The following is a 23,926-nucleotide window of genomic DNA, read 5'->3' on the forward strand; positions in this document are numbered from 1 at the left end:
TGTGGTCCAGAACCCAAAGGGAGCCAGGAGCCGGGGCGGTTGGCGGAGTGAAGCCAGAGACGAGATCTCCCGGCCCGAGAGGCACATTGGAGGCAACGCACAGACCGGGGCTCTGAGCCCCTGGAGTCCCGGGCCCTCAGGTCCCCACCAACAGCACGGACTCAACCCCTCTTCCTACCTGGCAGGACCGCGGGAGGCAAACCGCAGGCTGGGTAGATCTCTCTCGAGCTCCTAGGAAGGGACGGCAGGGGCTTCGCTCAGGGAAATCTCCCCTGTGGATGAAGAATGTCAGCCGCCGTATCAGTAAACAAAGGATCTTGGGGCCACCAAGTCTGCAGCCACTGAAGCCACCCCAGCTGTGCACCCTGAGGGGACACAGGACGGGAACGCGCAGGACGCTGGCCCCGAGAGCGGAGGTGCAGGTCACAGGAGTGCCTTCCGTGAGTCCAGACGTAGAAAAGCACTAAATTCCTTAAGTTGAGATGCCTGGTTTTCTTTAATTAACGGTAACCTTTTGATGCTCCGACCACCTGGTCTTTGTTGCAGAAGCTTCTGTACGTCCTGGCCCCTCCCTCACCTGTTCAGAGCCGTCCCTCCGAGCCATCTGAGAGCTGCGTCCCGGGCTTGAGTCCTCATAAAGTCCATCAAATAAAACATAATTCTCAACAATATTTGTTCTGCATTTTCTTCAGTCAACACCAGACGTATGTCCTCCTGAGCCGGGCGTCTTTCCCTTTCCCCTGGAAGCACGCTCCCTTTCTCCTGCCTCCAGATGCTTCCCGACTGCCGGCCACGCGTGCCCCTCCCTCTATCAGACGGGAGCCCCCCGGAAGCCCTCTGCAGGCACCGGAGGCCCCCGGCCTGAGCTCCCGGACCCCAGGGCAGCCGTGAGAGACGGCCCGTGGGCCGCGCGCGCCTCCTGACCCCCGCCTCTCTCCTCAGCATCCTGGAGTGCCAGGGCCTCCCCATCGTGAACGGGCAGTGTGACCCCTACGCCACGGTGACCCTGGCGGGGCCGTGCAGGCAAGTACAGCCTCGGCTGGGGGGGGTGGGGCGAGGTCGCTGGACGGCGGTGAGGGTTCCTCACTCGGGAGAGCAGGTGAGCCAGACGAGGGTGTGCGGTGTTACCTTCCTTTTGTTTCCTTTGTTGCCCTGGCGTTGCTCTGTGAACAAGAACGTCTTTCTGTTCACGTGGGGTGTTTTTGGCTCAGGCAGGGGTCCTGATTTGCATGCCCTCTGTGGTTGGAGACAAACAGACGCGCTCGTGGGCCCTGGTGACGTGTGTGCTCGTGGCCCAGCCTCGCCCAGAGATTCAGCGGCAACGGGGCTCCTTTCCACCCTGATCCTCCCTCCCTCCATTACAGGTCGGAAGCAAAGAAGACAAAAGTGAAGAAGAAGACGAACAACCCCCAGTTTGATGAAGTGTTCTACTTTGAGGTTGGTGTGTCAGTAGCACGAGTGCCATTGAAACCCACACCCCAGGGTCTTGGGTCTTTGGCAACACGGCCCTCAGTCACTTGCTTCCGAGAGATCTGGGGTGACGTCCCCTCGCTGAAGACCCCCTCCCGCCCTGCAGCGTGAATTCCCGGGAACGTTCCTTCCTTTCCTGCACAGAAAGGCCGTTTGCTGCTTGCAGCAGGACCCGGTTTTGAGTCAAATGCTGACAAATTAATACTTTCCACATGATCAAGACTTTGGGGTTTTTTAGTCTGGCTTGGTTTCGGGTTTTCTGTTTCTTGCCTGCTCCACCCAGTCCTCCCTGAGCCGCGGAAGGAGGCTCGTCTCACCAGACGCAGTGGGGGTTCTGAGGCAGGAGAGGACGTGCATTCAGCTGGGACCCCCCGGCTGCCCCTCAGAGCGTGAACCACCAGCAGGACGGTGGCGTGAGGGCCGGGACAGACCCTCCAGCTGCTGGCTCGGTGGCGGCGGCCCCGGTAGCGCTCAGCGGCCGTCCTCCCCCCTTGAAGGTCGGCGTGGATGAGCACGAGGGGGCCTCGCACCGCGGGAGCGGAGGCCTGACGCTCTCCCTCCGCCCCCAGGTGACCAGGCCCTGCAGCTACAGCCGCAAGTCCCACTTCGACTTCGAGGACGAGGACGTAGACAAGCTGGAGATCCGGTGAGCGGGAGGCGCGCGGGGGCGCGACGCCCGCTCAGCCGTGTGGCTGATGCCAGAGAGAAGGGAACTGCAGCTTCCCGGACTGTTTCAACACGAGGATGCTGGGTGGTGGCGAGAGGGGCACGGGCGGTCCGTGTTCACTCTGCAGGATCTCCCGGGGCAGGGGGCGAAGGCTCGGAGCCTGGCTCGCGGTCCCCCGGCTTCGGGGGCCTCGCGGCGTGTCCCTGGTGTGCAAGGTCGCAGCGTCCGTTTGGGGCCTTGCCGCCCTCTTGCCACCCCGGCTGCAGTGCCCCCCGCCCCACGTCGGGGGGCAGATCAGTGGCCGCAGTAGGTCTGACTGGCCCCGCTCGCGAGAACCGCAGGGATTCCCCAGATGTGGCATTGTTTAAAATCTGCTTACTTGTGGGTCGGGGTTTCCCGAGGCACCTGAGGTTCTCACGCTCCGTTGGGGGCAGGCTCGGGTCCCTCCTGCGAGCCCGCCTCAGGCAGGGACAGGCCGTGGGGGTGGGAGTTTGGGCAGGTGGGCTCTTCTCTCCGAGGGCCTGAACCGCCTGGGCATCACGCTGCCGCCGTGCTCAGCGTGTCCTGCAGGCCCCGTCCGGTCCTGCCGCGGACTCTGGGGAGCGCGCGGGGACCCCGCCCCTGCTGGCCACCGGGTGAGAGCCCCACACAACTGCCGTTTTGCAGGGTGGACCTCTGGAACGCCAGCAACCTGAAGTTCGGGGACGAGTTTCTGGGGGAGCTGAGGGTCCCGCTGAAGGTGCTGCGGCAGTCCAGTCCCCACGAGGCCTGGTGAGGGCGCCCGGGCCCCCAGCAGCCCCCGCGGGGAAGGCGGCCGTGCCGGCCCTGCCCCCCCGCTCACGACCCTCGCCACCCGTGGACGTGCCCTGGAGGCCCAGAGGCCGGGGCCCTGCGCCCCATCTCCCTCCCCGTCTGCGGGGCTCCCAGGTCGCATTGCGGCGCAGGGAGCAGGTGCCAGCCTCGGACTCTCTGCCCGTGGCCGTGGCTCCGCTCCCGCACCCCGGCAGACCCTCGGTGGGGGGAGCGCAAGCCACACGCCTCGCGCCAGAGCCCTGCCCGCCCGCGGGCCCGTGTGGGTAGGTGCTTGTGTTGTGCCCCAGGGAAGCCGGGAGTCCCGTTTCAGTTCCCCAGGCGGCCCCGCTCCGCCGCAGCCTGGCCTCGTGACGGGGCTGTGACGGGCGGCCCCCGGGTGGCAGGTGCCTCAGCCCATGTCACACCTCAGACCACCTGGCGTGTGAGCTCAGAGCAGCCGGGTGCCTGCAGGGCTGCCCGCCGGGCCGGGAGAGGAAAGGTGTCGGGGGGGAGCACCGCTGGGGGCCCGCATGCCCGGGGCTGCCTGTTCAGCCGCCCAAGCGCACCCTCCCCTCTAGTGCCCTTGAGGAAAGTGGTTCCCCTCGGGCTCTGCTCGGTGCCGGCCGCTGTCGGGTGTCGGTCTTCACGGGTAGATTATTTTACTCAGACCTTCCTACGCTGCACACGACCCCTGTCCCCTGTCCTGCCTGGTCCCACCCTCCCCCTTCCTCACCCCTGCTCTGAGTCTGGCTGTGCAATCAGCCTAACAGTAAATAACTGTGGGGGACCCCCTGTGCAGACCCTGCAGGGGTGTCAGGTGGGGGACCCCCCCAGGTTCAGGGACCCTGCAGGGGTGTCAGGTGGGGGACCCCCAGGTGCATGGGCCCTGCGGGGGGTGTCAGGTGGGGGCTGCCGAGGCTTGGGGACCTGCAAGGGGGTGTCCTGCAGAATCTCCCCAAGTCCCCTTGCCTCCCATGACAGGAGACCACCCAAGTGGGGTCCCTGGGGAAGCTGCTGCCTCACGCTGCCTTGTCCGTGTGTCCTGCACCAGGTACTTCCTTCAGCCACGGGACAACGGCAGTAAGAGCCTGAAGCCGGGGGACCTGGGGTCGCTGCGCTTGAATGTGGTTTACACAGAAGACCACGTCTTCTCCTCCGACTACTACAGCCCCCTGCGGGACCTGCTGCTGAGGTCGGCGGACGTGGAGGTACCTGCTCGGGCCGCTCCCCTCCCCCGGCAGCCTGGGCCCTGCAGACCTGTCTTGTCTCTGGACTGTCTGTGTCTCCCTTTGCCAGGGACGGGAGCCCCCCACCCCCCCACCCCCGCAGTGAGAGCCACGGGCACCCGGCGTGGCCCACGACTTGCCACGTGCTTGACTGTGACCCCAGGGGCGTGGCGCTCAGCACACTGGCCCCGGCGCTGCGGGCGGGCCGGGGAGGCGCACGCGCAGGCCGGGCCTCACCTCCCCCCGCCCTGTCTCCCCAGCCCGTGTCGGCGTCGGCAGCACACATCCTGGGCGAGGTCTGCAGGGAGAAGCAGGAGGCGGCCGTGCCGCTGGTGCGGCTCTTCCTGCACTACGGCCGCGTGGTGCCCTTCATCAGTGCCATCGCCAGCGCCGAGGTCCGCCGGACCCAGTGAGTGCCAGGCACGCGCCGAGGTCCCCGGGGGCCGGGCGGCCACACTCGCTCTTCTACTTTGTATTTTATTTCTTTTTTTTTTGGCTGCGTGAGGTCTTCGTGGCTGTGCGCAGGCTTTCCCTCGTCGTGGCGAGCGGGGGCTACTCCTCGTTGCGGTGCGCGGGCTCCTCAATGCCGTGGCTTCTCTTGTTGTGGAGCGTGGGCTCTAGGCGCACAGGCTACAGTAGTTGTGGCGCACGGGCTTACGTGCTCCGCGGCATGTGGGATCTTCCCTGACCAGGGCTCAAACCCGCGTCCCCTGCATTGGCAGGCGGATTCTTAACCACTGCGCCACCACAGACGTCTCACACTCACTCTTTTAAAAGTGCACCTTTTCTTCTGGGAACCAGGAGGCTCGTGACAGGGCAGGGAGAGCGGGGCACCGCAGGCCTGGGGGCGGCTCAGTTCCTGAGGCTGGGACGCTGCCCCCCAGGGCCTGAGCCCGTTCTGGGGAGGTGGGTTCCGCTGGGAGTGGCTCCCTGGGACCCCTGGCTCAGAAGGGCCCAGATGCTGGAGGTGTCATGAGGTCGTCCTTTGCCTGCCGTGCTGACCGTGGGCCCTGAGGAGCAGACCCTGCTCTCGAAGGGGAGGAGGCGCACAGCTGCCCCGCTGTGAGGCCCCGCTGGTGGCTGCGGTGAGGGCCCGGGGCTCAGGGCAGCCTCCCCGCGCCCTGGACACCTCGCGACCCGACACCATCTTCCAGGGACCCCAACACCATCTTCCGGGGAAACTCACTAACGTCCAAGTGCATTGACGAGACGATGAAGCTGGCGGGGATGCACTACCTGCACGTCACCCTGAAGCCCACCATAGAGGAGGTGAGCAGGGTCCCCGCGGGCAGGGCAGGCGGCACGGAGCCCGCCCCCGGCGCCCCCTGCGGCCAGAGCTGCCACTCCCACGCCAGCGTCTCCCAGCCTCCCGCGGGGACCTTTCAAGCATCCCAGAACCTTCCTCGTTTTCTCAAGTTAGAAAAACACTTAAGAAAGTCCATCATTCCGCTGAGGCAGGATGACACGCGAGAGAAAAACTGGCTCTTCCGAGGACACCCGCTTCCCCGGGTCCGCGAGGCTGGGGAGCAGCCCTGCTGCTGTCCGCCACGCGCCCCCCGACCCCGGCCCGGCCACACACCCTGGGAGGAGTGACGCCCCCCTCTTACCGACCCTTCCTGGGGCGTCGTTTCCCCCAGAGCAGTTTCACAGGAACAGGTCCTTTATGGGCCTTGCGGTCCTTTGCAAGAATTGAGAATAGATTCTGGTTTGGTTTGTGCGCCGAACCCTGAGAGCACTTTGAGGTAAAACGTGAATAAACTTGTGAAACCTCATCCCGCATGAGCCGCCACACAGCGGTCTCGAGAAGGGCCGTTCCCCCGCCCTGGGCCCGGGCCTCGCGCGGTTCCTCCCTGACCAGGCCCAACGCGTCCGCCGTGACCTCCACCCCAGACTCAGGTGCCGCGTGTCCTCAACGCCCTTTGCAGATTTGCCAGAGTCACAAGTCCTGTGAAATCGACCCCGTGAGGCTGAAGGATGGCGAGAGCCTGGAGAGCAACATGGTGAGGCCCGGCCCGGCCCGGCGCCTCGGACGCCGCGGCACCCAGGACCGGGGGGCGCTGGGGGGTGCCCGGCGGTGTCTCCCCTCCCCCAGGCAACCTGGAGCCCCCCGTGGGGTGGGGCGCGGTCTCCCTCAGCTCAGCAGACGTGGGTGCCAGACGTGGGCCGCCTCTGGCGGTTCCCGGAGTTCTGCCCCAATTTTTAAAGCAGCAAAGTCCCCGTTTTCATCTTTCCTCTAAAGAGCAGAGACGGGTCCTGGCCTCCGGGAGGGTCCAGCCATGTAGGTGCTGCCTCTAGGCTCTCGGCCGATGAGGGGACACAACGTGCTCCCCGCCCCGTCCCTGTTGGTGGCATGGGTCTCTGTGACGGCAGCTGGCCCTGCCCCGTGCTGGAGGTCTGTCTCCGCTCCAGGCGCCCCGGCCCTGCCCGCGCCCCCTCCTCGCCGCCCCGGGGGGTCAGGTGCAGACAGCACTGAGTGCCCCCCTTCGCAGGAGAACCTCCGGCAGTACGTGGACCGCGTCTTCAGCGTCATCACCAAGTCAGGGGTGAGCTGCCCCACCGTCATGTGCGACATCTTCTTCTCCCTGCGAGAGGCGGCCGCCAAGCGCTTCCAAGGTGAGATGCGTGGCGCTCACGCCACGGGGACGCCCACACTGCTCACTGGGCAGGGGCCTCCGGGCAGAGCAGGGACGTGTGGGGTCCTGTAAAGAGAGTTCTGACGGGAGCCTCGGCGGGGTCAGGCGGCGGCCTGGGGGGCTGCACGGCGGGCAGGGCCCCCCACCCGTCTGGCCCCCCCACCCCCTCTCCACGCGCCCCTGTCTACACGGGCCGCAGCCGAGCTTGGTTCCCGTGGCTCCCCGCCCCCGTCGTTCCCCGGGGCCCCGGAAGCCTGACGCGGGCCCTGTCCCGGCCGCAGGCGACCTGGACGTGCGGTACACGGCCGTGAGCAGCTTTGTCTTCCTGCGGTTCTTCGCTCCAGCCATCCTGTCCCCCAGCCTCTTCCAGCTCACACCCCACCACGCGGTAAGCGGGCGTCTGTCCCATCGGCCAGTCAGCCAGCCCTCCTGGACCCCCCGGCCCCCCGGACCCGCAGGTGGCCAGGCAGGAGCAGCAGCAGCTCCGAGGGCCTGGGTCGCGAACGTGCCACGTGCCCTCACGTCTGTGTCTCGGGAAGGTTTCAAGACCTTTTCATCAAAGTGGTGTCATTAAAGCTGCTGGCTGGTGTGACCCGGGTACTGGGACTCACCCCCCCACCCCCCAGCACGGGAAAGGGGAGGACCTGTGACCTCGGGGATGTTCCCTCATCACTCAGGCCGCGTGGTCAGCAGATGCTTCTCGAGCTTCTGCCACGAGCGAGGCCCGAGCCTTCGCCGAGAAGCGGCCGGGCAGCCGCAGCGCTTGGCGGGAAGCCCAGGGCGATGGGCCTTTGCCTGGCTCTGCTGGGTTTACGTGAAGCCTGCAAGCCGTGTGGAGGCAGAGGCGCGCCCGGGCAGAGTCCTCGGAAGACTCAGCCGTGGGCGGGCGCCGGGGGCGCCACTGCTTTGCTGGAAACACGGGGTCTGGGGTCTGGGGTGGCCTGAGAGCCTGCATTGCAGCAGCGCCCAGACCGCGTGGGTGGAGGGTCTGCAGGGACCTCCGCATCCAGCGTGTCTGAGTTTTCCGCTCTCTCATGGATGACGCGCGTGCTGGGCAGCTTTTTGGGGTGTCGTTCATGTTGTCGGTGGCGGTCCTGGGCTCAGTCCTGACGCGTCTGTGAGACGGTCCCCTTCCCACCTCTGGCAGGACCCGCAGACGTCAAGGACGCTGACGCTTGTTTCGAAGACCATTCAGACTCTCGGCAGCCTGTCCAAGTCGAAGTCTGTGAGTCACTGACGTTAATTCTCTTTTCGACACGAAGGGGAAGGAAGGAGTGACGGGATAAGGCGCGGGGGCTGCCTGGCCTGCCCACTCGAGGCTGTGAAGTCACTCTTTGGGGGAGAGGGACGACCGCACGTGGTGGTGATGTCGCCCTTGGGTGGTGTCCATCCCTGCGGGCAGCCAGCACTCCCGCTGCTGCGTGTGGGCCCTCAGGCCGCGTCCACCGGGCTGCAGAGACTGCCCAGCACCAGGGCACAGCCGGGCGTCCTCGGCCTGAGAACCTTAAGGAAGCTGGGGCACTGCCCGGCGCCCGGGGGCTTGTCCACGCGCAGCCAGCGACAGCCCCCTCCTTCCCGGGGCCCGAGATCATTTTACCCCTTTTGGTGACAAGTGTGCGTGTCCCCGTCGTGGGCTCCCGGAGACGGGCACTGTGCTGGGGCCCCAGGGGTCCAGCCCGTGTCGCAGCAGCACAGGCTCGCGCTGTCCGCACACAGGCGGGATGGGGGCCTGCTCCCTGGGGACGCGCCCGCCGGGATCTGTCTGAAAAGGGTTGAGCTGTGGCCCCAGGACCCCCCGCCCAGCCCGCCCCTTCTGTTCTCTGTGGGGCCCTGAGCAGTCCAGGCTCCAGCGCTGAGACAGGCAGCCCCTGCAGGGCAAGCGTGTGGCTTTCCCTGAACCTGGGCAGCTGAGGCTCTGGGGCCGGGGCGCGCCTCCGTCCAGCAGCCCCAGAATTTGTTGGCCAGGAGCTCAGATGAACAGGCGGCTGCCAGGCAGAGATCTGCACAGACCCCCTCGTTTTCACACCCCGGGTCGCACGTGCCCTCCTGTGGACACAGGTCCCCCCAGGTTCTCCCTGCGTTGCCCCGACTCCCGAAGGTGAAGACCCCTCCTGTCCCCACATTCGCGTCTGGGAGCCACGTGCCCGCAGAGGGTGTTGGGCCGTGCACAGCAGAGACCTCACCGAGGACCCCGCGTAGTTCGCGTCTCAGACACGGCTGGCGTGGACTCCCCCCGGCATGTGGCAGGCCCCCGTGGCCGGGTCGGGGTGCCCAGCAGCCCAGGCGGCACCCGGGGACCCGCGTCTGCGGTTCAGCCCCGGAGCTGGGAGGGTCGTGGCCGCGCTCTGGACCGTCCGGGTTGAGTGACCTGTTGCGTTTCAGGCCAGCTTTAAGGAGTCCTACATGGCTGCGTTCTACGAGCTTTTCAACGAGCAGAAGTACGCGGACGCGGTGAAAAATGTGAGCGCCAGCGCCGGTGCCGGAGACCCACGGGCGCGGGGCGGCTGCCTGGCTGGGGCGTCCAGGCGGTCGGGGGAGGCTGAGCTGAGTAGGGAGGCCCGCAGGGGCCGAACCCCGGGCGGGGAGCCCGGGCGGACCTCCGGGTGTTGCCGGAGCCTGGCAGCCTCTCAGGACGGTGAGAGCTGCGGGTGCCGTGAGAGCTTCCTGTGGGGCCAGGGCTGCAGGTGGGGCCGGCAGCAGAGGGGAGAGCCCGCAGCGCTCGCAGGGGGGCCCCTGCCCAACCCCCGCTGCCCAGGGTCTCCTCCCTCCCCTGGATCCGAGAGTTAGGGCCGGGCACCCGGGCACCGTTCCTGTGAAGCCTCCCCTCTTAACCGCCTGGGTTCTTCCCGCTTCAGTTCTTAGATTTGATCTCGTCCTCCGGGAGAAGAGACCCCAAGAGTGTGCAGCAGCCCATCCTGCTCAAGGAAGGGTGAGGCCGGCCTGAGGAAGGCGGGGTGGGGCTCCCTGGCCAGCGCGGTGCCCAGTGGGCGTCCCTGCCCGCGGGGCCGTCACCGAGACGCCTCGAGGCTGCGCCATAGTGTTTTCAGTCCTGCGCCTCCTCTCTGCTGAGGCTGGACGGGGGAAATGCCCCTCTGGGGGCAGAGTTTTGGGGTGGGAGACTGAACGGCCCCCTAGCAGCCGAGGCTCCTGCCCGAGGCTCCCTCACTGGAGTCCGAGGCCCCCCAGCCCTCCGCCAGCCCCTCACTCAGAAGCGTCCCCTGTCGGGGCTCGGAGCACAGGTGCAGCAGAGAGGAGCTGCCTGTCACCACCTGTCGTCACTTCCCGAGCACACCTTGGGGCCGGGAGCCTGCCCCTGGCACTTGCTTTGGGAGCATCTCTTGTCCGTGTTTTTAGGGTGGGAGTGGGAGGTGGGGGGATAGACGCACGGTCTTCACCAGTGCGTACCTTGACGTTGGCACCAGCACAGGGGCTAAACTTTTCAAAAGCAGAGGGCTTTGCCTTTTCATTTTTAAATCCTGCCACTTGAAATAAAATTATAAGATACTGAAAGCCCGCAGTCTGCATCGCGTATCCGGGGTAAGAAAGTGGCAAGCTGCTTTGATTTAGTGACTTTGGGCTGCTGGGGCAGGCGGGCGGGGCGATGGGCCCCAGCCCTAGGCCGCTCACCACCCGCCTGTCCTGCCCACAACAGGTTCATGGTTAAGAGGGCCCAAGGGCGAAAACGCTTCGGGATGAAGAACTTTAAGAAAAGGTGGTTCCGCCTGACAAACCACGAGTTCACCTACCAGAAAAGCAAAGGTAGCGAGGAAGGGTGGTTCTTCTCGCTGTCACATATCTTATTCCCAGGGCCCAGGACCTCCTGGGGGCACTGGTCCCTTCTGGGGTGAATGTTTCCTTGCAGGGGAGGGGGCACCGCGAGGGCGGCCTGGGCGGCGCGGGGAGCGGGGGCGGCGCCTCGGGGCCGGGGTGGACGCCCTTGTCCCGCGTGGGGGCTCTGACCTGGATTACGGGTGTTCTCCTCCGGGCCGCGGGAGCGCGCGCGTGCCTCGAGGGGAGCGCGTGCCTCGAGGGCCTCGGCCTGCGAGGGGAGCCCGCCCCTCCCGGTGGCTCACGGCGCACTCTGCCGCAGGGGACGCCCCCCTCTACAGCATCCCCATCGAGAACATCCTGGCCGTGGAGCCGCTGGAGGAGGAGTCCTTCAAGATGAAGAACGTGAGTCCCACCCCTCCCCACGCGCCCCTGCTGCCGCCCGCGTCCCGCACCTGCTCCCGGACCCGCGTGAGCTGGCGGCCACGGGGCGCTCCGGTCCCGCACGCGAGCGGAGGAGCAGAGAGCCTGAGCCCGCCTGCCGGCTCAGCCGGGACCTGCGGGGTTTCTCAGACGTCTGGTTTAGATCGTGTCTCGCGTCTACAGAAAAGCTCCAGAAATAGAGCAAGAGCTGCAGCCCCTCCCCCCGAGCGGCTGGTCCTCGCACTTGTCCTATTTGCTTGGCCAAGTCCCTGGTCTCCTCCCGTCTCTCTCCGGGTAAAATGTGCATATGTTTTCTGAACCGCGTGGATCGTCCGTGTATTTCCTAAAAGCGGGGGCATCCTTTTATATAACTCCGTGCAGTTGCCAGCATCCGGACGCCCGACGCGATCGCCGGGTTCCTGCGGACCCACGTCCGGCGGTCGGCGACATTCTCTAAGCCGCTGTTTGTCCCAGGCCAGCACCTGGTACTTGGTTCTCTGCCGTCCCCTTAATCTGGGACATTGCTCAGCATTGCCCTGCCTTTTGTGGCCTCAGCATTTTTGAAGCAGAAAGGCCAGTGTTTGGGGACAGCCCTTGTTTTCAGAGTCAGCGGGTCAGTGTGGCGGCTTCGGCGGATGCGTTTTGTAGGGACTCCACGGAGGTGGCACAGGTGCTGGGGACTTGTATCAGGGACCGGAGGCCCAGGCTTGGTCGGGGTCCTGCGGCCCGGGGTCCCTCGGGAACTGGCAGGACCCACGGGACACGTCAGCCCTGCCCCGTCTTTCCCGCTCGCACGTTCCTGCCTCCGTCGTCCCTTCGCTGCGTTTTATCGAGTCTCCTGCCCAGAGCCTTCCTCACCGCTCCCCCCCACCGGGTGTTTGCTGGGCTGTGAGGCCCCCCGGGACCCGTGTCACTTAGCGTGGATCCCCTCACTGGCGAGACCACGTGGGTGCTCACGTGGCCCGGTTCTGGCCGTGGTTTTTGCTGCCCATCCGGGCACACGCTGTCCACACGGACGGGCCCCACGGGCGGCCTGCCCGGCAGGAGCGAGCAGCTGCTGGTGGTCTCGGTCGTTTCAAAGTCAGACTTTGGACAGAGGCCCTGGGGGACCCTCCCTTCAGGTCCGCCGCTGCTAACCACCCAGACGCCCGCGAGCAGCTTGGGGTCCCCGCTTTGCGTGCGCTTCCGACACTGTGGGCACCACGGCGGGGGCGGGGGGGTGGAGACGGTGTCTGAGTTCTGGTTGCCCAGCACCTCCAAACGCTGGGGGGGAGGACACACTCCTGACCCGCCACCCTGGCCACCATATCCCCTCCTGTCCGCCCCGCGAGGCTCCACGGGGGAGCACAGGGTTCCCAGCGGGTGCCAGGACGACCCTGCGCTCTGAGGGGGGGTCTTGTGGGGCAGACCCTGCAGCCGCGTGCAGTCACGGGGGCGCGGTGGCCCCGCGTCCCACCGCCCAAGCCGCCAGCCCGGAGTCCCACCTAAGGGCGTTTCTGGGCTGTTTTCATCAGAAAATCTGCACACCTAGGTCCTGTTTCTCCCCGAGTCTGTTCCCATTTCTCTCTCTCTCTCCCTAAATTTCTAAATGTTTTTTATATTTTTCAGTTTCATTAGATGTATTAGTCACACGTAGTCTCTTTTGAAGGAAGGTGGAGCTGTAAAGATTAACTAATAGTTAAAACTTGGAATCCTACAAGTTATTCCTGAGTGTTCCAGCTCTAACGAGACCCCGAGCTGTGACCGGGGCCGAGGGTGACGACTGGCGTGGGCTCCAGGTCCAGGCAACTGTGGGTGAAGCCTCCCCCCGGAGCACAGGCATCTCCCCAGCAGTCCCAGGCCGGGCAGCCCTTCCCTGCGGCTCTTCCTCTTGTCCCGAGGGCTGGAGCGGACGGAGGGACAGCCCCGCTGCCCACGGTCTCCCTGCGGGTGATGGTGGCAGGGACGCCCCTGCCACAGGTGGACAGAGGGGCCGGGCGGTCAGCCCTGCGAGCCCTCCCCTGCAGGCGACGGTCGTCCCCAGGGAGGCTGCAGGCCAAGCAGACGGTAGATCAAGGTCCGGGCACTTCATCCCCTGCGACGTGTCGGCTGTGATGATTTATCGTTCGGGGAAGGGCTGGTGGAGCAGGGCCCTGCAGAGGCCTAACCGAGCGCAGTAGCGTGGAACCCTCTGCACGGAGGGACACCTTGCCTTAAGGAGGAGAGGTGGTGTTCTCGGGAGATCAGCTATGCTTAAGGCTTTTTGTGTCAACACTCAGACAAATTACGGCCTGTGGTCTTCAGGGCCGTGGTCTTCAGAGCCTAAGCTCAGCGGTGGCACCTTCTAGGGCCTGGGCGCCTGCACCCTCCCAGGGTCACTGAGAGCCATCGTGTCCCACGACCACCTCCTCCCCGTGACCAGCCGGAGGGGGAGTCACGACGCTGACCCGGAGCTCACGCCCTCACGGAGGGGCAGAACCTGGCCCAGACGGTCTGGCCCCGGGGCCTGGACCAGTCGTCCACGCGGCCCCAGACCCGGCCTCCCTCCCGTGCTTCCGTCGCCACCCCCGACCTGCTGCTCTCGAGCCCCCTCCAGGCCCCAGGAGCCCCAGCGTCTGTGCGGGTTGCGGGCTTCCGGCTCGCAGACCCCGGCACCGTCGGTCCTGCCCCCGGGAGCCGCCGGCCGCCAGCTCCTTCCCCGTCCTGGCGTCCGTCTGCCTCGCACTCCTGGCCCCTCGATTCAGGAGGTGCCCACGGCCGCACCAGGTCTGTTTGTCCAGCCTCCATCTGGTCTGAGGCCAGCCCTGCAGCCTCGGAGGGCGAGGGTGCTCGCTGCACGGACGGTCGGAGGCTGCACTCACCCTGCGGTGGCTTCTGACCTTGGCTTCTGGTCTCCCCCCAGGATGATTTGAGGCGATCTCTTGGGCCAGCAGATGGCCCCGGGGCAGGAGCGGGGCTGTTTCTGGACCTGAGGGAGGTCGGCACCCTCGTCCTGCCCTTTGTGGGCCCCCCACTGCACCACTGCAGGCCCTCCCCAGCCTGCGACACACCCCTCCCCAGGATGGGGGCTGTGGGCGCCGTGCCCTCAGCCAGCAGCGTTCTCGACCACGGAGGCGCACGGTGTGGAAGATACCCTGGAAGCAGCCACGAGCCTCCTCGTTCTGTGAGGTTTAGAATAATCCCCTAATTCCAGACTCATTTTCTCATCGGCCTGTGTCTTCCTGCTGCCTTACCCAGAGGCGGCTTCCACGCTCCAACTGCCAGGCCAACGTCCTCTTCCATCTGCGAGATGTTTTCGAAGGCCTGCGGTGTGCTGGGCCCTGGTGGAGGGGCCCGCCTGAGGGGACAGGCAGAGCAGAGTGCCTTCCCCGAGGGCCTTGCCTCCGTAGGGGTGGCGGCCGGGTGTTGATCATGCCGTCTGAGGCCTGCGCAGTGGTGCGTGTGTGGGTGTGGGGGCCCAGGGGGAGCCTTGGCTAGTCACTCAGGAACTTGGACTCAAACTCCTCCCAAATCCTTCAAATCCTTTTCCTCCTCTCTGGGCAAACCTCCCCACCTTGCAAAAGGCCACCACGGACTTTGAAGTCCCGATTCCTGGCCCCCTCGTGCCCTTTGACAAGTCCAGCCTGACGGGCTCGCAGGGCTCAGGTCTGCCGACCTCCCTACCCTTCTGTGTGCAGTCTGGCCTGCTTCTGCTGGGAGCGCCCAACCCTTGCTGCCCCAGGGCCTTTGCACCTCCTGTCCCTGCTGCCTACCTTACCTCCTGCTTTCCCCGCTCAGCTTAATTAACTCTCGGTCGCCCATCTGATCGCAGCTGGAAGATCATGTATCTCGAGGGCTCTCTCCTGACCCTCTGTTAGGCCTTCTCCGTCATACAGCCCCCGTGCTCTGTGTCACTCTTGTCTTTCTTGCTGGCTAGATGCTCACAAGAGCAGAAACTCTCTTTGGGCCACTGTGTCCACAGAACCTAAGACAGTGCCTGGTACTCAGGAATGTTTGTTGAATGAATAATAAACAGGAAAGGCAGTGGAGGCTCTGAGACGCCTCTCCGGGGAAGTGACATCTACCTGGAAGGAGAAGGAGGAGGAGGGGTCCCTGGAATGGTCAGGCCGGGGGGTGAACCTTTCAGATGGACAACAGTGCGTTCAGAGGCGCCACGGCAGGTCTGGGGCTGCGGACGGGGGAGTGGGTAGGGTGTGCTGTGGCGTCTTGCACAAAGCCTGGAAGGAGGCCTAAGAGAAGCCAGCACACCTGTGTAATGGCCACGTCCCCCTTCAGGTGTCCCGGGGGAAGCACGTGGTGCAGTGCCTTTGCTTTTCCAGCGGGGCCCCTGAGGGCCACGGAAGGCAGCATCCTGGCCCGGCTGCCCAGGGCTGACCCGGCTGAGCCACATCACCTCCTGTGTCCCCTGCTTTGCTCCCACGCAGCCCTGGGCAGGGGGGCGTGGACAGTAGCGGCCCTGGCAGTTCGGGCGGGAGCCTTACCATGCAGCCCTGAGCCTGCTCTGCCCCTCAGATGTTCCAGGTCGTCCAGCCTGAGCGGGCGCTGTACATCCAGGCCAGCAACTGCGTGGAGGCCAAGGCCTGGACCGACATCCTCACCAAGGTGAGCCAGTGCAACCAGAAGCGCCTGGCCGTCTACCACCCGTCCGCCTACCTGAACGGCCACTGGCTGTGCTGCAGGGCCTCCTCGGACACGGCCGCTGGCTGCTCCCCCTGCACTGGGTAGGTGGTGGCCGGGGTCGGGTCCCCCATCTTTAGTGACCTTTAAGTAACCAACGCGCCTGACCGCTGCTCCTCTCCACCTGCTCTCGCGGTGTCTGGGCAGCGGCCTCCCGGCAAACATCCAGCTGGACATCGACGGGGACCGAGAGACCGAGCGCATCTACTCTCTCTTCAGCTCGTACATGAGCAAACTCGAGAAGATGCAAGGTGAGGTGGGCGGACGGGCCGCGCCGGGGGCCCCCAAGGCTGCGGGTGGTGTCGTCGTTGACAGCGTTCCCAGGGAGACGGTTTCTGCAGGCGAGAGGGCTGGTTGGGGGAGGTCACCCTGACAGCAGGTCCTGTGGGTGATCTTAGGATGGGATTGAGCTTGCAGCCTCTGAACCACCAGACTCTAGAGAAGATCCTATGTCATCATACCCGCCCATGCCGGCAAACAGGGGATTTCATTCTGTGTTTTCCAGCAGGATGTGAGCATGTGTGTGACCCGCGTGTGAGCACGTGTGAGCATGTGTGACCCGCGTGTAAGCATGTGTGTGACCCGCGTGTGAGCGCGTGTGAGCATGTGTGACCCGCGTGTGAGCATGTGTGACCCGCGTGTGAGCATGTGTGTGACCCGCGTGTGAGCGCGTGTGAGCGCGCCCCGCAGCTCCCCGCTCCGGGCCGTGTCCTCGCTCTCCGGGCCGCACAGAACCACGCAGCGTGGGTGGGGCCCACCAGGCCGCGGGGGGCCGCGCGGGCTGCGTCGGGAGCAGCAGGTGCCGGACGAGCCGGGGGGCGGGGAGCGGCCTGAGCCTGCGTGGGGCTGGCTCTCCCCAGAGCTGCTGTTAGAGACGCGGTGGTGGGCCCTTAAGCCCCTGAGAAGGTGCCCGGACTCAAGCCTGTCCGACTCTCCTCCTTTTTGTCTCCTGGTCTAACCCGGAGGTGTCTGCCGTGGGCCACAGCCCGGAGGGCGCGTCCGCCCTGTTCTGGCTCGCGCGCGCGGCCGGGCCGCCCTCTGGACGCTGCCTCCCCCTCTGCCCCAGCCCCACACCACAGACCCCTGTGCCTCTGCGCCCGCCGCGCCCCTCGTCTGGCTGCAGCCGTGTGTCCTGCGTGCCCCTCCCAAGCTCGTCCTGCCGCCACCGACCGCCCAGGCTGATCTCTGTCGTTGCAGCGATGTTCATCTCAGATCTGTTCACACGCGACACATGTGACCTTGAGAGGGCGACCTTGAGAGGAGAGGCAGCTGTCATTTATCCCCATGCCTGGCACACAGGAGAGACTCAGTGCCTATTTGCTGGATGGATGGCTGGACGGATGGATGAACAGACGGATGGATAAATGGGTGGATGGATAGACGGACGGAAGGGTGGACGGATGGACGGCCAGATGGAACGATTGATGGAAGGATGGATGGATGGACGGATGGACGGACAGACGGATGGACAGATGGGTCGATGGATGGACAGATTATGGATGAACGGATGAATGGATGGACAGATGGATGGATAGATGGACGGACAGATGGACGGAAGGACAAATGGGTGGGTGGATGGATGGATGGACAGATGGATGGATGGATGGAAGGGTGGGTGGATGGATGGATGGACGATGGATGGACGGATGGATGGATGAATGGGTGGATGGATGGATGGACGGACAGACAGACGAGTAGGTGGGTGGATGGTAGGATGGATGGGTGGACAGACGGATGGATGGACGGATGGACAGGTGGATAACCAAATGGAAAGGGGTCTTGAACACCTAGCCTTCCCCCAGGATAGCAGTGATCTTGACAACAAGGGCTCACAGCACATCAGCAGGACTGGCGACCGTACCGCTCACCTCATGGAGGCACCAGAGCACCGAGTCGCTTTCCAGTCTTCAGGCTTCTGCCCGGAACCTCAGCGCTTCCTTGAGGTGGACAGTCTGCGGTCAGGGGCTGTCACCTCCTGGACACGCTTGTTTATGTCGGCCTAACTGCCCTGAGCCCTCGGCCCGCAGGCTCCTGACGTGCTGTGGCCTCTCTCCCGGCACAGCAGCCGTTCGGTGCTTGGCGGCAGCTGTTACGGTCACCTGTGCGTCTGTCCCCCACCTCCCTCACGGCAGGGACACCCCCTCAGTGTCCCCCCTGAAGTTTGGTGACAGCGCAGCCCCGTGCTTCAGGCGGGGAGGGCCGGTGCAGCCTGGACGGGATCGCGTGCTGCCGGGCTGCCGGGGGGCTGGGCCCACGATTCCCGCGGCCGAGGTCTTGGCGATGGCGGCGGTGCCCCGGGGGCGGCCTGTCCGCAGCTTCCCGCAGGCACAGGCCTGCTCCTCAGGGGGCCTGGGAAGGGCTCGGGGTGATCTTCACAGACGCCAGGCGTGCTGCCCACGTGCCTTCAGTCAGCAGGAAGCCTTTCCGTCCTCCCCGCGCCACTCAGCTGGCGCTTCGGTGCAGCTTGTCAGCCCAGGGCTGCCGTCTGCCCCGCGAGCAGGATGCGATTTTCGTCCTGCCCTCCCAACCCCGGGGCACGGACCTCGGACTCAGGGTCAGGGCCTGTGTGTCTGTGTCCTGCGTCACCCGGCCATCGGGTGTCCTCCCAACTTTGATATCTGACCCCACTGTCACCCGGCAGAGTCCACGCTCACCACCCTCGGGTCCTCGGGACCTGGCTGGTAGGCCAACAAGTCCGCCTTTGGCCTGTCCCGCGTCTTCCCTGTGCTTTCCCTCGTTCCTGGGGCTGTTTTATGAACGCACGCCTGCTGCCCGCGGCATCGGCGCACACCCCGGCGTTGCCCAGGCTCGGGTGTGGGAACCCCGTTCGGAGGCGTGGGGCGAGCGTGCCACCTGGCACCCCGGACGCTGAGGTCCACTCATGAATCTTGCGTCTGACGCTGGGCTCAAAACTAAAACCTGTTCCTCCACCCGAGTCCTGGGACCTTCTCCCAGGTCTCTCCCGGCTCCCGCGCCCCAGCCACGCGCCTTGGTGCCCTGGGACGGGGATTCCCCGCGCTGCACAGGCCTCGTTTCGGAGCCACTTTGGCATCTGCCGTGAGACCAACGGGGCACATCCCCCGCCAGCAAGCCCTGACTTCTCCCCTGGGAAACGGGCAGCGACGCCACCCCGCCCCCCGACCAGGCCGACCCAAAGGCCACGTGAAACAAGCCCTGTGAGGCAGTTCGCGAAGCCCCTGCGCTGAGGTGACCAGGGTCTCCCCGCTGGCATCCTGTCCCCACCACCACCCCCGCCCTTGGGGTCTCCCCGCCACCGTCCCCGCCCTCGGGGTCTCCCCGCCAGTGTCCGGTCCCCACCGCCGTCGGTCCCCGCCTGGGGTCTCGGGGCTTCAGAGACATCCATCCTACTTCTGAGCTGCCCCGTTTCCCAGAAGGGTTCCCTGAGGCTCGGGCGCTTGAGTGACTGGCTCAAGGCCAAACAGTTACAAACAGCAGGGCTTTGGGGGGAAATCCAGGCAGCCCGGCTCCAGGGACGTCAGCGGCGTGGCTCACCCTCACCGTGGCTGCCCCTGCACTGGCCTCTGCTCCTTTATCTCTCACGTGTGGAGCCGTTATCTCTCTCACCTCATGCACCCTCGCCCTTTGAAACTTTGAATCTCCCCAGTTTCCCTTTGCACAGACTTGTGATTTTTCAGTAAGAGTTAAGAGGGTTCCCCTGAGTTGGAAGTAAAGGCAGTAAAGCTTTCTGTGACGATGAACCAGCAGTACATCGTAAGCCAGGGTGAGGAGGCCTGATGCTGGTGCACCTGGGCCAGGCGCCTGGCCTGTCTGTGGCCCTGAGTGCAGCACTCAGCTCAGGTGTTTAGGGGCAGGTGGGAGGCCCAGAGGCCACAGCGCGGTCTTCAGCAGGAGTGAGGTGGTCTGATGAGAAAGGTACCTGTTGAGCGGGTGGGGCGATGGAGGCCCTAGGCAACTGCTAGCACAGACCGGCCAGCAGGTGACAGCCGAGAGGATGGCTTCTTGCACCCTCGCGCATCCCCGCCGTTGGGGCGCCCTCGTAAACGTGGGATGGAGCCCGCCACCCCTTTCTAAGGTGGTGTTTCCTCGAGCTCATCTCCCCAGACGGACCCTGGGTGACCACACCAGCCCTTGAACCAGCCTGGCCCGGCTCCAGAAGCAGCTGTCTGGGAGCCGGATCGGGGTGGACGGAGCCCGGTCACCCTGGAGAGGGGCTGGGCCCTGGAGCTCCGTGTGCAACGCTCGGGGCTGCAGTTCCTGGCCCGGCTTCCAGCCCTGCGGGCTTCTCCAGGGTTCAGGGTTGGCCGCACGCGTAGCCGCTTCTGTTCCGTGTGCCTTTGCGTCGGCCCCTCCCTGCATGCCTGAGGGCAGCCTGCCCGCCCCCCGCCCCACGCTGACCTCAGGCCCTCCCCGGTGCTGCAGAGGCCTGCGGGAGCAGATCCGTGTACGCCGGGCCGGAGCAGGAGGAGTACTCCACCTTCATCATCGACGACCCCCAGGAGACCTACAAGACGCTGAAGCAGGTCATCGCCGGGGTCGGGGCGCTGGAGCAGGAGCACGCCCAGTACAAGAGAGACAAGTTCAAGAAGACCAAGTACGGGAGCCAGTGAGTGCGGGGGCCCGGGGAGCCGGGGAGGGGCCGCCTTGGGCCGCCTGCCGGGGGGGCGGGGCGGGCTTCCCGCCCCCTGCGGAGCCGGTCTCCCTTCACTCTCCGGGCCCCTCTGGACGTGTCCCGGGGGCGCCTCCTTCCTGCCCCCCCAGCCTCCCGCGCCATTCGCTTCTGAGGTCGGACTTTCATGGGCCAGCGCCCCTGCCCCGGAAGCACCTTTTGCTTCCCTCCGGTCTGACTCTGGACCCCACCCCGCGTCCTTGCTATGAGCGGTGGGCCGCAGAGGCCAGGCTGCCTGTGCCCCGAGCAGGTCACCCAGGCCGCACCCCTCCTCCTGCTCTAAGGGTGGGGGTGACGGGAGCCTGGAGGAGGGGACTCCACGGACCCGTGGCAGAGCCCACCGCCCACACCTGGACGGGAGCCCTGCGGGGGCCCAGGCCCCTCCCTGCTCCCGCCTTCCTTCCAGGGAGGACGTGGGTCTGGCCTGGGAAGGGAAGGGGAGGGGGGCTCTGGGAGAGACCCTGACTCTGGCCAGGCTGCGAGGGTGCCCAGCGTCTCTGGGGACACCGACCGCCTCTGCTGCCAACTCCACATTCACGTCACATTCCAGACCCTTTAACACCCTCTGTCAGAGCCCACGTCGAGCATCTGAAAACGCGGCCTTTCCTTAAACACGCGGCCACAGCCCGTGACTCACAGCCGCACCAGCGCCCGTCAGCTGAGGGGACGCAGCCCCGCGGCGCCCGCTCCCGGAGGGCACGGCTTCCCCGCACGCGCACACGTGCCCCACACGTCGAGACCGGGGTCGTGGTGGGTGCGTCCGCGGGCAGTTCTTCCTGGGCTGGTCCCTATTTTTCGTATTTATTATGATGAACTCACATCCCAGGCAAAGGTAGGAAACGGCGGTGACCGTTCAGAAGGGCACCAGCCACGGGGCGGCCTGCGCTCACGCGGCTCTCCCCGCACCCCCGCAGGGAACACCCCATCGGAGACAAGAGCTTCCAGAGCTACATCAGGCAGCAGTCTGAGACCCCCGCCCATTCCATGTGAAACCCGAGGGGCGCCCTGTCCCAGCACGGCGCCCTGAGCGGCGCCCGGAGAGCCCGTGTTTGGGGAGGAGAGGGAACCAGACCACAGGGCAGCGCGTCCACCCGCAAGACGACAGGCGTCGAGCTCGTGAACTTCTGAGGCCCCCGGGCCATTTCTGGGCGGCTGTGCCCTTGATCGCGCCAGTGGCAGGGGACCCGAGCTGGCGTTTCAGGAGCGGAGTGCCAGCGACCCCATGGCCTGCAGAGCGTGGCCCTGTGTCGCGTGCACCTTTGTCTCTGCCGCTCCGTGGCGCCCGCGTGTGTGGAGCCTTCCAGCACTAATGTTCTGCTTGGACTCAGCGGGGACGCTGTGAGCGTTATTCTTTCCTATGAGCCTACTGTCCGGGCGGCCGCTGGCACAAGGCCTCCTGGTTTCAGCTTCTGACGCTGGTATCGGTCCTGGCCAGAGGGTCAGCACCGCGTGGAGATCCCCGTTTGGATGTGCCCTGGATCTCTGGTGGCACCGGATCCCTTTGCAGAGAGATGTCCCGGGGTCCCAGCCTGCATTCCCACGTGGGAGCCCCCCCCGCCTGCTGCGGAGACACGTGCACGCAGCCGCCCCATCCAGCAAAGCTGTGTTGTTTGCTGTCAGTGGGGCTTAAAAGCAGAGTCCACGTCTGCCATGTTGCTGGGGGTTTGGGGAAGGGTGTGAAAATAGAAATGTGCATTATTTTCAAGCTGTTTTTCTTAGTATTTTTAAAGGACCGTTTTTAATTAGCTCTTTGATATAAAGTAACTCGGAACATCCAAGCCTCTACCGTTCAAAGAAGGTGCCACTGAAGGACAAAAAAGGGAATGGACGTGTCTCGTGGGTGCCAAGTAAAGGTCCCCGAGAGAAAGCGGAGGGAGGGAGAAACCCGGGCCAGCGCGGGGAGGCTCGGGGCAGAGGCCGGGCCGGGAGCTGTGCTTGCTGTCTCTGCGGCCCTGGGGGCCGCGAGGGCCGCTGTGCTGATGGGGTCGGGGGTCCTGACGAGCCGGCTGCAACCCCGCTTTGGAGAGGCCCGTCCAGACCCATAGGACCAGGTGCCACGTGCCCATCTGTCATTCAGACTCAGATGTAGATGGCAGACAGTAACATTACCCGCGGTCACGGTGGAGGAAAATAATGCAAGAGGCTGCTCCAAACTGCAAATTTTAACATGGATTTGTAACAGTGTTTCTGTTTATAAGATACTAATGATTTGCCATGTATTTTACTGGCCAATTAAAACAGACCTTTTATTCTTTCTGAGACTGGCTTGGTTTCACAGGAGCACCCACTGGTAATGCACACGTGGAGATGGGGGTTTGTGGTGGAGCGGGGCAGGAGGGAGCTGGGTGACATAACTGTGATGACAGTCGGGGTCCCCGTGATCAGAGGTGAGTCCCCCCGATGAGAGGTGAGGTCCCCCTAATGACAGGTGAGGTCCCCCGATGAGGCGGGGTCCCCGACAACAGGCGAGGTCCCTCTGACGATAGATGGTGTCCCCTTGACGACAGGCGAGGTCCCCCTAGCGGCAGGTGTGGTCCCCCTGACGACAGGTGAGGTCCCTCTGATGACAGGTGGAGTCCCCATAGTGATAGGTGTGGTCCCCTTGATGAGAGTTTTGGTCCCTTCATGACAGGCGAGTTCCCTCTGACAACAGGTGTGTTCCCTCTATGGCAGGTGAGGTCCTCCTGATAAGTGAGGTGTCTCTGATGAGACAGGTCAGCTCCAATTGATGACAGGTTAGGCCCTCCTGACGACAGGTGAGGTCCCTTTATGACAGGTCAGGCCCCCATTGCGACAGGTGAGGCCCCTCTGATGACAAGTGAGGTCCCCCTTATGAGAGGTGGGGTCCCTCTGGTGACAGGTGAGCTCCCCAATGATAGGTAGGTCCCCTCTAATGACAGGTGAGCCCCCCCGATGACAGATGAGGTCCAGTTGTGGAGCTTTGGGTTACGCTGGAAACCACAATGCTTCTGGGATGGAAAGGTGTGGACTGGGGCCCTATGAGGGCCATGGGAGCCTCGATGTGGACGAAGATGACATCTAGCTCGAGGAGAGCGGGAAAGACAGGGTCCCTCACATCTCCAAGGATGCAGCAGCGGGGCGCACGCGCGAAGGCCAGACACAGGCCAGCGTCCTGAAGGAGGGGGAACAGGAGGCTGGTGGCCTGAGGGGAGGCAGGAGGGCCTCAGTGCCACCGAGCAGATGTAGCTGCTCCTCTTCGAGAGGGGGAGGGGGAGGAGCTGGACGCACGACGGGGGGACCCAGCCTCCGGGGCAACATGCATCTTCTCATCTCCTTCATCCTGTCTTTTCTCCATTTAGTTTCCACTCAGTTGTCTAATTCCAGTCCTGGTCGCCTGGTATGAGAGAGTTGGGGGTTCTGGCGCTGGGGATGCCAGGTCAGACATTCAGGGGTGCTGCAGCCACAGGACCAGGGGTGGTGTGGTCAGCCTCCTTCCCGGGCACGCGTGGACTTGGGGAGGAAAGTGCTGTCCTGCTCCTCTCCAGCCCCTCCTGTCTCCTCTGGGTGGGGGAGAGTGCCAGGGCTGGGTGGGAGCGGAGGGCTTCCGATGCCCCGAACGTGAGCGTCCTCGACGGCGGCTCCAAGGGCCTGGGCCACTCAGGCGCACAAGCAAGCCCAGGCC

General features: G+C 65.0%; 1 protein-coding gene across 2 annotated transcripts in view; it reads left to right on the top strand.

The window, feature by feature from the left end:
* The window catches only part of RASA3 (RAS p21 protein activator 3), an 87,439-nt gene extending 64,908 nt beyond the window's left edge, over window positions 1-22,531 (top strand). Inside the window, exons 6-24 of one of the 2 annotated variants that reach the window (XM_057707740.1) lie at window positions 943-1,023; window positions 1,365-1,437; window positions 2,040-2,116; window positions 2,804-2,908; window positions 3,981-4,137; window positions 4,416-4,564; window positions 5,310-5,424; window positions 6,081-6,155; window positions 6,645-6,768; window positions 7,070-7,176; window positions 7,936-8,013; window positions 9,171-9,248; window positions 9,644-9,717; window positions 10,441-10,547; window positions 10,879-10,961; window positions 15,471-15,679; window positions 15,783-15,886; window positions 20,037-20,220; window positions 21,198-22,531. In XM_057707740.1, the coding sequence (XP_057563723.1) occupies window positions 943-1,023; window positions 1,365-1,437; window positions 2,040-2,116; window positions 2,804-2,908; window positions 3,981-4,137; window positions 4,416-4,564; window positions 5,310-5,424; window positions 6,081-6,155; window positions 6,645-6,768; window positions 7,070-7,176; window positions 7,936-8,013; window positions 9,171-9,248; window positions 9,644-9,717; window positions 10,441-10,547; window positions 10,879-10,961; window positions 15,471-15,679; window positions 15,783-15,886; window positions 20,037-20,220; window positions 21,198-21,273 (2,056 nt within the window). In that variant the 3' untranslated portion in view covers window positions 21,274-22,531. The remainder of the gene's footprint in view (window positions 1-942; window positions 1,024-1,364; window positions 1,438-2,039; window positions 2,117-2,803; window positions 2,909-3,980; window positions 4,138-4,415; window positions 4,565-5,309; window positions 5,425-6,080; window positions 6,156-6,644; window positions 6,769-7,069; window positions 7,177-7,935; window positions 8,014-9,170; window positions 9,249-9,643; window positions 9,718-10,440; window positions 10,548-10,878; window positions 10,962-15,470; window positions 15,680-15,782; window positions 15,887-20,036; window positions 20,221-21,197) is intronic. The other variant, XM_057707741.1, reaches the window with a different exon arrangement.
* The last annotated feature ends 1,395 nt before the right edge of the window (window positions 22,532-23,926 follow it).

Source organism: Hippopotamus amphibius, chromosome 14 (genome assembly GCF_030028045.1).
Source record: "Hippopotamus amphibius kiboko isolate mHipAmp2 chromosome 14, mHipAmp2.hap2, whole genome shotgun sequence".
In the NCBI taxonomy this organism is placed as follows: Eukaryota; Metazoa; Chordata; class Mammalia; order Artiodactyla; family Hippopotamidae; genus Hippopotamus; species Hippopotamus amphibius.